General features: G+C 33.5%; 3 protein-coding genes and 1 long non-coding RNA gene across 5 annotated transcripts; 2 read left to right on the top strand and 2 right to left on the bottom strand.

The window, feature by feature from the left end:
• The first annotated feature begins 267 nt into the window (after positions 1-267).
• Positions 268-2,555, top strand: LOC139851655 (uncharacterized). The gene is made up of 2 exons (XM_071840752.1): positions 268-756; positions 1,649-2,555. Exons 1-2 carry the CDS (start codon positions 487-489, stop codon positions 2,411-2,413), a joined length of 1,035 nt encoding a protein of 344 aa, XP_071696853.1. The 5' UTR covers positions 268-486; the 3' UTR covers positions 2,414-2,555.
• A 1,343-nt stretch (positions 2,556-3,898) lies between these two features.
• Positions 3,899-7,774, top strand: LOC139851654 (tRNA (guanine(37)-N(1))-methyltransferase 1-like). Its single transcript, XM_071840751.1, has 9 exons — positions 3,899-4,761; positions 4,856-4,933; positions 5,033-5,152; positions 5,539-5,705; positions 5,856-5,926; positions 6,119-6,261; positions 6,545-6,656; positions 7,378-7,490; positions 7,595-7,774. The coding sequence occupies exons 1-9, from the start codon at positions 3,958-3,960 to the stop codon at positions 7,736-7,738; spliced, it is 1,752 nt and encodes a 583-aa protein (XP_071696852.1). The 5' UTR covers positions 3,899-3,957; the 3' UTR covers positions 7,739-7,774.
• A 388-nt stretch (positions 7,775-8,162) lies between these two features.
• Positions 8,163-9,462, bottom strand: LOC139855866 (uncharacterized). The gene is made up of 3 exons (XM_071845109.1): positions 9,375-9,462; positions 8,789-9,157; positions 8,163-8,631 (listed from the first exon to the last, which is right to left on the bottom strand). Exons 2-3 carry the CDS (start codon positions 9,130-9,132, stop codon positions 8,412-8,414), a joined length of 564 nt encoding a protein of 187 aa, XP_071701210.1. The 5' UTR covers positions 9,133-9,157; positions 9,375-9,462; the 3' UTR covers positions 8,163-8,411.
• Positions 9,463-11,400: 1,938 nt separating this feature from the next.
• On the bottom strand, positions 11,401-14,084 carry LOC139852782 (uncharacterized). Of its 2 annotated transcripts, none has more exons than XR_011761179.1 (3): positions 12,625-14,084; positions 12,479-12,526; positions 11,401-12,400 (listed from the first exon to the last, which is right to left on the bottom strand). It is a non-coding gene; the product is annotated as an uncharacterized lncRNA (long non-coding RNA). The 2 variants fall into 2 exon arrangements; XR_011761178.1 differs by having other exon boundaries at positions 11,401-12,526; positions 12,625-12,679; positions 13,091-14,084.
• Positions 14,085-14,670: the final 586 nt, after the last annotated feature.

The following is a 14,670-nucleotide window of genomic DNA, read 5'->3' as shown; positions in this document are numbered from 1 at the left end:
GATGTTGTTAAGTTTGTAATTGACGGTATCTATGCGCCAAAACTAACGTTGCGTAACAAGCGACAAATGGCGTTAGAATTGCCTACCTAGATTTGACGGATAAATGACGATGCGTAAAGAGAGTATAATGAGCTTCCATATAAGAACTTTATGATCAGATTGTGAGACAATAGATACTACAAGGGTGATAGGTGTTAATTATATACTTATAGTCATTTAAATAGCGAGGGAGGTGGAAGTTGGGAAGTTTATAGAATTAAAGAAAATAAATAAACAGGTAAAAATAGGGAAGACGAAATAGCGGCAATTTCGGGCACTCTCGCACATCTACTTCCATTTCTTCCAACCATATCTTTTATTTCGTGTTTCTCCAAAATAATATAAAAAAAAAAAAAATTCAGTTTCCCTAAATACATGCAGCAACCCTAAGAATTCGATCATCGATATTCTCCCCTTCTTTTTCTCTCTCTTTGTTTTCTTGGCGTTATGTCGGATCATAAGAGGAAGAAAAAGGAAGGGAGAAATAAACTTAATTTACGTTCATGTTTCCGATCATCTTTTACACCCGATGATAACAATTTTTATAACGGTAAAAACGTTAACGGACGGTTTGGAAAACCGGTTATGGTAGCGGTTAGTAGCAGCAAAGATAATATGGTTAATCCTGATGTTAACATTCAATCGTATCCCAAACGATCTCCTCCAGGACGTCGTATTTCTCGTATGGTTAAAGCCGTTTTGTTTAACTCGCTCATGGTACGTTAATTACTTATCCACATTATTCGATTCGTTTAATTTTATAGTCTGGGCACATGTTAGCGAAATTCTATTTATGTTATTGAATTCAATGATAAACGAAATGAAACACGGATTAATGATGTTGTATTTGCTTGCAAGCTTTAATAGATTTGAATTTATTTGACATTGTTTGATTCATGGTTTGTTTTGGTTTATGTTGATACCATAATTTGATTTGATTTTAGAGATTGATCTATTTTATTTTCTCACTAATCAATGAATTCTGAATAAATAAAATAAATACTAATGTGTGTTCTGAATAAATCATATTCTCTTTAATTGCCTCAATTTTATTGTCCCTTAAATGAGGGATAGTGGGGTATATAATAAATTACTAAACGTCCCTAGATAATTTAATAAATAGTCCATTAAATACTTCGTTTATGTAATGAGAAATCAAACAGAGCACTGTTGTAAATGATGCGAGGCCCGTTTCGATATTTCGGTGACTAGCCCGGCTTGACCCCATCCCGTCGTCTAATAAGTCGGTCAACGGTCAAAAGTCGGGTCAAATGCGAGAAAGGTCAGGTTAACGCTGGTCAAAAGTAAAAAGTTTGATTAAAATTGGTCAAAGCGAATAAAATGGGCGTAGTTTAGTGTTCGTTTTTTTTATTATATTAACAATAAAAGTGATTATAGGCACAAACTGGTCAACGAAATTTTTTAGCTTTAAAATATGTGTCTATATATAAAAGTCAATGTCAGTCAACGTATGTCTCGACCCCCATCAAGACGTTTTAAGGTTTCAACCGTCTCGATTTCGTCTCGTGTCTTTTTCAACTTTGAAACAGAGTCTAAATCTAATGATCATATTCTAATTTTGAATATTAATGTTGTTTTTCGCTAACAGGTGAAGAAGATTGCTAATAGCTCATCAAAATCTTCAGATCAGACTAGCGAATCAAGTTTCTTAACTAAAAAAATCGAAAAGTCAAACGATGACAATATTTGTAGCGGTAGAGATCAATGTACGGACACAGACGATTCTAGTAGTCGTTATCGTTCAAATTTACATTCATCGTCTTCATCACGAACAACATCATCTTCATACTCCAGTTCATCCTCATCGTCCGGTAATTATAATTCTCGATCATCATCTGACCAAAAACCATCTAAAATAGATCTTCTCAATCTTAGACATCCGATTACATTTAATTCTCGTGCATTTCTTGACGAAAAAGTTTCATCCAGAACCGACCACCAACCTTTTCGACATCAAGATTCTACTGTTTCTCTACCTTTAGGTAAACCAAAACCTATCAATTCTATACCTCGTTCATTGTCATTTGAAAAGGGATTATCTCGACTCGACTCAGTTGATTCAAAACACTCCGTTTTATTTCATCCCGGTAAGGTGAATTCTAATGGCAACAATTATTGGAATATTCGTTGGTGTTTGTTTCTATTTTTGAGCTTAATCGTGTTGATGGTTTACGGAAGGATTTACTCGATTCTTTGTACGTCAATTTGGTTCTACTTTATACCTTGTCGAAAGATGAAACGAGTCAACTCGGTTACTAATGCAGTGAAGTTTTTTGATACCGACTCGGAACAGTACAAGAAAAGAGTGATTATGGCTGGATTACTTGATAGGACTCGTAATCCCCTTCGGTAGCAGGGAAATGTGAGATTTACTGTATGAATACAAATATGTTTAGAAGTGTACGATTTTAAATTTATAAACAAAAAATATTCATATAAAAAATGATAAGGTTGATTTTCAAATTTGTAATGGAAATTTGGGCCAAGAATATAATTTCAAATCAATATGCATGTTTATATATTTAGAAGTTTTTGTGTTGCGATTGACTTTGAATCAAATAAAAAGCGATGCAATGTTGACAATTTGAGCATAGTGAGCGACTATACTTTAACAAGTTTGACACGGTAAGCGTTACTTATTTATGATGTTATTTTTATTTTAAATTGTTTAGCTACACTACAAGTGTTCCTTTTTTATTCAAATTATTAATTGGAAAAGATTTTCTGAATAACGATAAAAAGATTGAAGTTTGTAAGGTCATTAGTTTTGTTCTTTATCCGAGTACATATATTTTATACATATGCTTAAACTTTTTAATATTTGTGAAATATTCCTAATAATTATTGTTAAGCCTTTTGTTATTCTAATTGAACTCCTTGACTTCCACATAAACAATACTAAAACTAAAGGACTAATTCATAATTTTATTTATGGTAACTCAAACATACAAACCTCACACAAATGTATGGTGCAAAGACCAGTGGCGAATATAGGATGAAAATTCATTGGGGTTCCAAAATTTTTTTTAGAGTTAATTATAATTGAAGGTTACTTTAGTGGTTGTTTACTTCTAAAAAAATATAAATTTTAAAATTATATGGGGTCCTATGGTTAAATATAGTGGTGTCCTACGCAATTTGAAGTATACATTGTACAAATAAATTTCAAAGTAGTGGGGTCATAGGACCCCACCTTCCAACATGTAGACTCGCCCCTAGCAAAGACGTAAGGTGGCTCGTAGATGGAGAGTTGGACAAGACAGTTTATATAGCACCGTCTTGAGGACATGGATTGAAGAACGAGCGTGACAGTAAACGATGCTCCTAGACTATCATTATTGTCGCGTCAAGTGCAACCATGAGATGAGCTGGAGGGAGTTTGACGACGAGGACGGAATTAAAGGGGCGGCAAAGTGAAACCTAAAAAAGCATTAGTTAGAAAAGTGACGGAAGGGTTAGATGAAAAGCAACCAATGAATGATTTTATTAATTTAAAATTAATTTATTTTTGTAATTAATTTATTTTTTTCACATATTTTGCAATCAAATTTTACCACACTACCCTACAAATTGACACAAAAACATATTTTTTCAGTTAATGAATGTCAAATACGGTCACAATAAAAAAACTCAAATTTTCATTAAAAAGTGCACCATTTACTTTTAATTATCTATAATCTATATCCATATTTATCGGTATTCAGATTTACATGTGTGCCAACAATTCAACAAAAGCATTCATGTGGACATCGAAGGACTGAAGCTATATAATAATGATATATCCAGGGCCTACATATGTAAATTACGCTCTTTATCCATCAATCTTTCATTTTAATCACCAACCAAAACCCTTAAAACCCTGGAATTCAATCTTTTACCGGCAAAATTCCAATCTAAATGTTCACCAAATTCATGCTCCGGCCGTCACTATCTCCAGCTCTCACACCTGTAATATCTAAACCCACCGTATCCGCGTCCATCCGCCGCATCTCCGCCACCGTTCCCCTCTCCGAAACCCTATCTTACGGTCCTTCTTTATCCAAAGGCCACCATCCATCTATCAACCCCACTTCAACACTACCACAACAACTACAACCAAAAACCGAAAACAATCAAAATCCATCGTTTGATGAAGATGAATTCACTCGTGAATTCGACATTTCTGCTCTTAGAGTCAATGCTGATCGATGCTACGCATTAGAAAGTCAACTCCGTGGTCATTTATTAAACTGGCCTAGGGTTAGGAACATTGCTAGGGTTTCAGGTGACGAGATTGACCCGGAATTACAAAAGTACTTCAATTCGAGTGAGGACGAACCATTAGACGCTTTAAATCGAAGGATTTATGGAAAGGCGGAAGGAGATGGGGAGAGATTGAGTCCAGTTTTGTATAGAGATAAGCTTGTAAAGACTTTTAATTCGAGAGGTTTTGAAAAGTTTAGGAATTTGGCCAAGTTATCGAGGCCGAAAAGGAATACAAAAACGAAAACAGAGACGAAAGAAGTGAAAGAGGGTAGAAAGAATGAGTCTTATATAATTGAAGAGGTGGTTGAAGATTATGAAAGTAATGATGAGGATTTGAGTGGGTTGATTGGAGATGAAGAGTACAGGGTACGGAAATGGAAAGGATCAACAAGGTTGTTGCTTTTGGATGAACGGTACGCTCATAAATCGCAAGATGAATTGCCCGAGGCAATTAAGGTATTTTTTTGGGTCTTACTTTACCTTATTAGTGAGTATGAGTATATATTCTAGTTTTTAAATTGTGTAATTTTGAGCTTACTATTTCCTTCAGGCATGCTTAACGGAATCATTATTTGAACTTGTGAGATGCAAGCTAACTTTGTTTTATAGTTACTGGCAGATGAATGAGGTATTTTGCTTATTTCTTACATTATAACATTTAATGCGACTTCTCTAACGATGTTTATATTTTGGGAAGCTTTTGAGTTATGTATTTGCAAAATTGCAGGTCTTAGAGGCTTTGCTTCCAAAGGGTATGACAGTTCCTTCATCTTTTGAGACAGTTGGCCATATCATTCACCTCAATTTAAAAGAGGAACATCTTCCCTATAAGAATCTTATAGCAAAGGTATTTGGCAGAGTGGTTATTTCAACCCATTTATGAAACTAGTTCATTCGGTTATATTTACAGGTCACAAATGGGTAAAATCTAATTGGAATTGGTCGAATGGGTTGACACTTGAAAGTAACCTGAAGGGTTTATGGATGCTTATAAACTCCTAAGTTACTTTTTTCACAAAATTCTGATTAAGCTTTCTCTAATAAATTAATGTGATCACTGTCGAAACTTCAATATTTAATGAAGTTTAAGAAAAAGACAAAAAAATACAAGAATGTATAGGTCAACTCGAAGCAACCTAATTATTCATTCTGACATTACCCATCACCTGGCCCACCCATCTCGTGACATCCAGTGTTTGGCTGAATTTTAATGATTTACGCGTGTTTTGCCAGGTTGTTTTGGACAAAAACAAGCCAAAGATACAAACGGTTGTCAATAAGCTTGATGCCATCAATAACGAGTTCAGAACCATGCAGCTTGAAGTTTTGGCCGGAAATCATTCTCTTGTAACAAGGGTGGTAGAGAATGGACTCCATTTTCATGTTGACTTGGCAACAGTGTAAGTTTTGTTCACGAAATTGCTCAACTACTCATATTTATAATATTTCTCTTCGCTTTAATAAATCTCTTAATTTGTATCGGAGGTAGATTGTAGTTAATAGAATTTGGAAATGATTAAGTTAAATACGTTATTGTTGACTTATTGCAGGTACTGGAGCTCAAAGTTGGGAACAGAGAGACAAAGACTCTTGAATTCCTTTACACGGAATGATGTTGTTTGTATGTTTTTCTTTCTTCAACTTATATGACTAAAATTATATGTTTTCTATTGATGTTAAATATGGGGAAAAAATTGGACTTTTAAAAGTTCCAGATTTATGTGGTTTACATATGTTGTTGCTCATTTAAAACACTATTATGAACATGACAGTATTCATTTGTCTTCTGGTATCTGATAGTTTACGGAAACAGGTGACGTTTTTGCTGGGGTTGGTCCTTTGGCTATATCTGCTGCAAAAAAGGTTAAGTATGTGTATGCAAATGATTTAAATCCTCATGCTGTTGACTATCTGGAAAGAAATGCGGTACTCAACAAACTGGAAAGAAAGATTGAGGTCTGCCCTCGAACGTGATTTTTCTTTATCTCCTTTCAATCTAATCTTGGTACATAATCCATCACACCTAAGTGTAGACGTTCTTTTTTACGTGCATACTTAATACAGCTGAAATTAAATTGGAAGCTTTTGCTAATAATTTTATGGCTCATTTATCCTTACTGATAAGTAATCTAGTTAATTAGGGATGTCTTCTTATTATTTTGGAGTTTTTGAAAGATAAAAGGTTATTGTGTTATACGTTCTAAAGCATCTAATATTATACATGTCATCGAAATTAAAGGTTTTTAACATGGATGGGAGAAGATTCATTGACGCTATCTTTAAAAGTCAAAGCTCCCGACCCATCACTCAAGTGGTCATGAATCTGCCCAAGGATGCAGCTGAGTTTCTTGGTATGTACAATCTCATTCCTCTTTGATTTATTAGTCACTTGTAGAATTTGGCAGTTATCAGTGCTTTGATGATTGTGCTGTTCACCGAATTCTTGCCTATGCTTATGGAGTATTTTGTAATGTTATTTATTAGATATAGATGCTAGGTTTAATTAAGGAAAAGGAATTTTGTGACTGTTGAAACACAAATTGCTAATGAGCGAATTAGCTGCAGTATGTTTATGGCACAGGGTACATCAGTTTATATTTATACAAACTTTATTCTACTTTTAGTACTTATAAGCTTCATATATTTTTTACTCAATGGTTTACAAGGTTGGAGAACTCGGAACTCAGTTAGAAATTTTTGTGGAGTCCTTGGCAACTCGGGGAGAACTCGGATGTTGACTTGCGTTGATTTTTTAGTTTTTTAATATATAAATATATAATATATATGTTCTAATATAAATTCTAATAGATTTGAACAATTTGCCGAGTTTTTGACCGAGTTTCTGGGTTTTTACCGACTTACCGAGTTGGTCGAGTTGACCGAGAACTCACCAATTCAGCCAAGTTGACCGGGAACTCCCCGATTTGTCCGAGAAACTCGTTCGTTGACCGATTAATTAACCGGGTTGGTCACCGAGAACGTGACTGGTGATCTAAACCAAGAAATCCTCGAAAACTTGGCCCAGTTGGCCGAGTTTTACAATACTGATGGTTTATTAATATTTGGTGGCAGATGCATTTAAAGGAATATTCAGACATACCGACAGAAATGAAGAGTTGACTTTGCCAAAGATTCACGTCTATGGATTCTCAAAAGCTGAAGATCCTGAGTTTGATTTTCAAGAGGTAGTATATATGAATTGGGTCAAAATGACCACCTACATTCGTAAGAAGTTACTAGTTTTGATCAACTTTAATACTTGCTTTTTTTTTCTTGGTGTTCTAATTAGAGGATACGAATTGCATTGTCGGAGGTGGCCTTTGAGGTCAAAATGCACAAGGTACGTCTGGTCGCCCCTGGAAAATGGATGTTGTGTGCATCATTTGTTCTCCCTAAGAGTGTCGCATTTGCCAAACCGATCTCAGATCTATAATTGAATACTACTTCAAAGAGAGAGAGAGGGGGAGAGGGAGAGGGGGGGGAGAGAGAGAGAGAGAGAGAGAGAGAGAGAGAGAGAGAGAGAGAGAGAGGGGGAGGGAGGGGGGGGGGGAGAGAGAGAGAGAGAGAGAGAGAGAGAGAGAGAGAGAGAGAGAGAGAGAGAGAGAAATTGCAGGGTATAATCCATTTGGGCAGTGCTGTATTAACAAAATTACCATACTTTTCCAAATTTACTAGAGTACTATGTACATGTATGTGGTATATACAGTCATTTTTTATTCATTATACTGACATGAACATTTTATAACTTTATACGGAGTATCTATTAGAGATTATGTATATCAATTGAACTCAACCTGACCAACTTGACAAGGTTACAACGGTTTGAGGTACAGAAAATTATTGTCCAGGTGGTTCATTTCATCTACTCATCTTGACATATAATCATATATCAAACTTATTGGTACTATTATAAACAGAAAGACACAACTCAGACCCTTCTTTATACATGAAAGTATTGGCCTTTTATTACTAGAAATTACTTTAAACGCTCAATTACATATTCGAACTTAGAACACTAGATTGCAGTTAATACACGCTCTATATTCTAAATCTTCTCTTAGACCTTAAAAAAGTCTTATGGAGTACAACATAACAACCACCTACAATTAGACAGAAATACCTCTAGAAGAGGATTCAGCTTCCATGTACTTACACATCCTCTCCATAACCTCCCTACCTTTTGCACTGTTCCTCTGAAACTTTTCAACACATTTCTGCTCTATCTTCTCTGCCATTGATGCCAACCTGGACAACGGCTTTATCCGTATACTCATTTCCTGCCTGCAAATTGTCCACTCATTTGGATTCTCTGGATGTGGATCATACCTACAGATGCAAGACAATTGTATTCAAAAATTCTTAACTTTTCGTTTCAAAGATACAGTTCTTAATAAGGGTTCACCAACGTTGACTGCAAAAATAAACGTCTCGACTCAAACCCCTCTACTCAACCCCTCTGCCCATTTTGCCATGTCTAATATACCTGATCTTATCTTCCACCTCCACAAATTTCTGCAGACTAATGTTCTTAGTAGCCAGTTGCATTGACCGAGTTTTGCCATCAACAACAGTTGATTCAACACAATGACAGATATCTTGACCGACAATCTTACGAAGGAACCACGGACCAGGAGCATGTATGGTGATCGCACGGGTCGTGTAAAGCTTACCGGACTCAGCGTCAAGCTTGTGGTTCAAGGTGTCAACTTCTAGGATGTGAGTTAAGGTGCGTTTGTTCTCTGGGTCAGCAAACTTGCGCCAAGATGCAGATGTGACTCTTTCCCATGGGTGCTTGTAAATGTGTTCTTGTGAGTATGCTCTAACCATTATACAATTTAGGTGTTTTTTATACCTGACAGAATAATCTTGGAACATCAGATGAGTAATTTTAAATGGCAATTACATATAATTCGATACAATAAGTACATTTTTAACAAATTGATTTCATCCAAATCAGAAAAAAAAATGTCGAATTTAATTGAAAAACTTGTTCAAATACATCCGGTAAAAAAATTGACTTTTGTTTTTGATAAACACGTAACCCTAATATATTTCCTAGAATTACCTACCGGCGAATGGTTAGGGGCGGCGAACGGCGGAGATGATGGCGGCAAGGGATAAGAGAGACATCGAAGGATTTGTGTAATAAAACAAACGCCTATTTCGATCGGAGTTTCTTTTCTTTAAATACTAAATAGCCCCTCGACTTTCAAAAGGCCAAAAGTATCCAGTAACTGTATTTATTTGATTGTTTTACACTTTCACCCGGATTAATATTTTTAAGAAAGTGACTTGTCATTACCCCTAATTATATTATATTACTAGTTTTATGAGCCCGTGCGTTGCACGGCAATTGTATGAATTAACATTTAATAATATTAGTATTGATACTTATCAAATGTATAATACAATTACAATGAAAAACTCATTAATTACGGATAACATTTGTATCGAAAATATTAGTATTGAATACTAACGAATAGATTATGAGCCCGTTCGTTGAAACCATTTTAACTTCAATTGACAAATAATCGATAAAACATCAAACATGAGTCCGTAAAAATTTATTTTAAAACCGGCTGATAATAATAATTTTTGATATATTAGATAATTAATAAATTAATAATTAATCAATATATTTTATTCATAAACCATTCAATTAGTTGAATGCAAATTAGTTGTATAATGTATATATTGTTTAGTAATATTGAATCTCCTTGCGTACACTTATTAATGTATATTGAGTGTTAACACGTTCCAAATTTGTAAGTAAAACCTATATAGTAACAACAAATGATACTATATATTTTTTGAAAAGTTAATATTTTATTTTGTCACATCCTAAAATATATGTATGTTTCCATAAAAATTAAAAAAAAAAAAATATGCCCAAAGTAAAATCACGTATAGTAACATATGCAAAAATAAAATAGTACTTAAAAATTTTTATAGAATAGTTTATACGTACAAAAATTCGTACGCATTATAGTGCTTTCCTCGATTGTGTTACTACATGTTTTTGTATGAAGATATTTTTGTGCGGAGTTAACATTCCAAAAATAATATAATTTTTATAATTATATAATACGGAGTAATCTTGATTATTTTATTATTTTATTATAAAGAAGTTAGAATCGGCCATATTTTTATCTTTTAAGATCATTATATTTAATTAATTTAATATTTAATTCGATTTAATAATAGAATGACACGTAGGATTATGCAATTCAGATTAATTAATAGAATGACACGTAGGACAATTTAATTTAGATTAATTGAGAAGATGACACATAGGATTATTAGCACGCGCTTTATAATAATGTGTATATATATATATATATATATATATATATATATATATATATATATATATATATATATATATATATATATATATATAGTAGGTTTTTGAGCCCGTGCATTGCACGGGTGTGTAATAAACCGTGCAAAAGATAAAATTTGCAATTCATATTGGTATGTAAATAGCGATACCAATAAAATAGGAAAAGTATAAGAATTATTTAAGAGCCCGCGGTGTTGATAAATTTTAAAAATTCTTTTGAGTTTAAGAGCCCGTGTTGTTTACAAATTTTAAAAATTCCTTTTAAGTTTAAGAGCCCGTGGCATACCATAGTGACCTCCCAAGTCAAAATTTTTTTTTTTTAACTCCGGTTGTAGTTTTGAACATACCACAGGAACCCCCATGTAATTTTGTCTAAAACTTTTTAATATTTATACGTTTATTTATACGTGTTGATAAATTTTCTGTAACTAAATTTTGTCGCTTAACTAATTTAGGTGAATAGATATATTCTTCTCTTGTAACGACCTTTTCAATAGTCTTGACTAATATACCAAATTTGCGACGGTTTAACATGTGATATATATTTAACTAGATTTTAAGAGCCCGTGCGTTGCACGGCAGCTCTAAAAATCTACATACTAAACAATATGTGCTTGCGGATACCCTTGACCCGCTAATAACTAACGTTTTATATTTTTTCAAGCCAAACTGTATTACTTATTAGATTTATAAGTAATAATTATATATGCAATATTTACAATACTTGCATTAATGAACCAAGTAGTACCCATACACTATGTCTATACAGAAATAGATAGTAAATAGATTTATGAGCCCATATGTTAGATAATGTCATTTTGTAATTGTTGTTTTAATGCACTACATGTTTAGTCGATTAAAATGCCACTCTCACTATTTGTAACATGTATAAGCAAGGCTTTAGCAAAAGCATTTGGTGTTAAAATGCTTTGTGGTTGATCCGCTAATTGCTCTCAAGATCAACAAAAATAAGAGACATCTACTGAATCCTCAAAATCGTACACTTTCGATAAGCGAAATGTTCTAAAACTCGATAGTCTTGGTGCCATCAGGAGTGTACCTACAAAAAATTAATATTTCAATTATTAGACAACTTGTTTGTGAGGAAATTACCTGATCACCTTCTCGTCTTGTATAATCCCCACTGATTGGAATCGACTCTAAAGAAACATGACTACATTAGTAAACTCAGATGGTGAAGCGTGGCTAACTACAAAATAAGCAAAGATGAAATCAGAGGACAAATATATGGTACATTAAAGCAATAATTTAAAACAGATTATAATGAAGCACTAACTCACATAAAATTCAGTTTCATACCACATCTAACATGCTTTGCTTTTGAAATCATTGTGGCAATATGAACCGCAGGGCTGCATCATATGTTAATTTCTATAGAAAAAAGCTTCAAGTTAAATACGTATAATCATATAATATGTTGAATTATTTGACCCAGAAGTTGAGATACCCGGTCAATGGTGATAACAAAATACACAACAATAACACTAACACGTGAGATTACGCAGCAGGAACATAAGCTAGGAAATTACCTTTGCAAATGGCCCCAAATTACTTTTTTATTACCTTTGCAAGTCTTGGCGAAAACTACATGAAGCAATAGACCCAAGGTTTGACTTGAGGGAGTTAAATGGCCCTTGTTAATATATCAGCAACATCAGGAAATCTTACATTAAAAAAATAACTCAGTGGAGTCTGTTTGTGGGCTTCTGCTTTGGGAACAGAATCCCATATCTGAAGCAAAGAACAAAGGATTAGAAGCATCACAATTGTATTAGGCTTTTAGGTAACAGGGCAATGAAGCTAACTTACCTTTTGAATATCTTCCCTCAAAACACGCTCGAGATTTTCAAGAGGTGTCTATACAGAAATAAAAATAAAAAAGATATTTACATCACATGCAATCCAGAATTTTCATTCTTTAACCAACATTAGCCGCGATTATAGGAATAACATACCCATGTTTTATCACGTTAAAGTTGTCTTACATGGACTAAATAGTCGCAACATAACCTGAAATACAGAAAGTATAAGTTCAATGGTTTGCCATTACCAAACAAATTAATATTCTAAGAAAATATACAGACAATGCACCTAAAATACAGTTATTAAAAATTGCAATAGCAGTAGATGAATAAAGTAATAGCAGCACAATAAAGAGAATGTATTAGAAAGGGTATTATTACGTGTAGCAACAAAAAATACAACCTCACGCTTAACATTATTGCTTTTATGTTTGTGTATCTAGCGAAATGGGCGGGTCAGGAGGGCCATATAACATATTGAAAAGAAACGATCAAATTATTAAAAATGAAGTGATTAAACATCAAGTTATCAAACATCACTGATCACTGATACAAATCAAAATTAAATCGAATAAAGATACCTGAAAATCATTGTAAAAACGGTGGATCACAAGAATACCTTTAACCCGCTCATCACAACATTTGTGGTAATGAAGATGGTTATCAGAAGGATACGCTTTAACCCGCTCGTCAAACCGAAATGCTTCCGAACAGTGGTTGCATACATGATTACAATCTCCTAAATCCCGATAAAATGAGTACACCTGTAATAAAACGTAATAAAAAAATATCAGTATACTAAGTAAAAAAAGTGAATGATGAATACAATCTAATTTGGCCATCGTTGAATTCGCTCAAAGTTGTTAGTACACCTCTCATCAATCGAATTCGCCCATTGTTGAATCCTTATATTACATCATATTGACAATTGTACAAAGGATCTTAAGTTGGTTTGTGGATGAAATAAACACAATTAATTACTAACCTTGCTTTTTATAATAACCATACACCATCATTTACATAAATAATTCACCAATGCATCGATTCGAAGCCATCATTTTACCAACCCTTATGACTGAAAATTGAGTCAATCACATACATTTGTTCCTACCCATTTTTACCTTCCTGCTATATCCATGAGATGATAACGAAACTCGAATGAAAAATAATAACAAAAGCAACTTATAGAATCACATATAATCTCTCAGCGAATTAAACTATTACCTAACTTTTAGACTTTAAAACAACACTACGCAACTACATACAATGACAAGTCCACCTTCCATAACCTTGAGTCATGATTTATTAATTTATGCAGGTTGCATTATCAATAACACCACCCCCATCCTCGGCGGAGGTTTTAGGACGTTTGTTACTGGCCATTAAACTAATGTAGCCGAACACGATAGACTGATAACAACATTACCATCCCAAAAAACCGAAAAAAGGCTCCCAGGGACAACAACAGTAAATGCCTAAAACTAACAATAACAAAATTATCCAATATAGCAGATCAAAAAGCAACGATAACATGTACAAAAATAACCAACATAAACAATCACATACTACAACCAAGTATACATAAAGTAGGAAAAAACCAAGAAAAGCAAAAAAAAAAAGGTTACCATGCAAAGATATAAACAGATAACACTATAAAGCTTCAAAACCCAAATTGTAACGACCCGGATTTTTCCGATCATTTTATACCTATGAGATTAATATTTACATAAATTAAACCTTACCAACATGATAATCAATCTAAATTGTTGAGACTTATGTTTTTGAAAAGAGTTTTACACAACGGTTGACCGTCCAATTTGACCGATGATATCACGAACTATATAACATATGATAATTATATGTTTGTGTATATATATGTATTTATATATATTTAACATGATCTAAGGATGGTTTAACATCTCATTGTGTACTAATAACAATGAGTTATAAGTATATTTTGAAACTACTAACTTAAGTTTTCAAAACGATAACTATACGTAACGTTCATTGACATAAATACTTAAAACTTATAATGCTTATACATATATCGTATAGATATGTATTTAATCACTTTTAAAGGGCTTATATACATGAAACAATATAAGTATATTTACAAAAGATAGCTATATTTAAATCCTCGTTCCGTTTTCTCAAGATTTTTATACGTATATCTAGGGTATATGCACCCGTATCATACCC

The sequence above is a fragment of the Rutidosis leptorrhynchoides genome, chromosome 6, assembly GCF_046630445.1.
Source record: "Rutidosis leptorrhynchoides isolate AG116_Rl617_1_P2 chromosome 6, CSIRO_AGI_Rlap_v1, whole genome shotgun sequence".
NCBI lineage: Eukaryota > Viridiplantae > Streptophyta > Magnoliopsida > Asterales > Asteraceae > Rutidosis > Rutidosis leptorrhynchoides.
This window is presented reverse-complemented; position numbering and strand designations above follow the sequence as displayed.

Coding starts and splice junctions, on each gene's coding strand:
- LOC139851655 (XM_071840752.1), top strand. CDS start 487: ATGTCGGATCATAAGAGGAAGAAAAAGGAAGGGAGAAATAAACTTAAT. Junction 757..1,648: donor TTTTGTTTAACTCGCTCATG/GTACGTTAATTA, acceptor TTTCGCTAACAG/GTGAAGAAGATTGCTAATAG.
- LOC139855866 (XM_071845109.1), bottom strand. CDS start 9,132: ATGGTTAGAGCATACTCACAAGAACACATTTACAAGCACCCATGGGAA. Junction 8,632..8,788: donor GAGGTGGAAGATAAGATCAG/GTATATTAGACA, acceptor TTGCATCTGTAG/GTATGATCCACATCCAGAGA.
- LOC139851654 (XM_071840751.1), top strand. CDS start 3,958: ATGTTCACCAAATTCATGCTCCGGCCGTCACTATCTCCAGCTCTCACA. Junction 4,934..5,032: donor GTTACTGGCAGATGAATGAG/GTATTTTGCTTA, acceptor GCAAAATTGCAG/GTCTTAGAGGCTTTGCTTCC. Junction 5,927..6,118: donor TACACGGAATGATGTTGTTT/GTATGTTTTTCT, acceptor TTACGGAAACAG/GTGACGTTTTTGCTGGGGTT.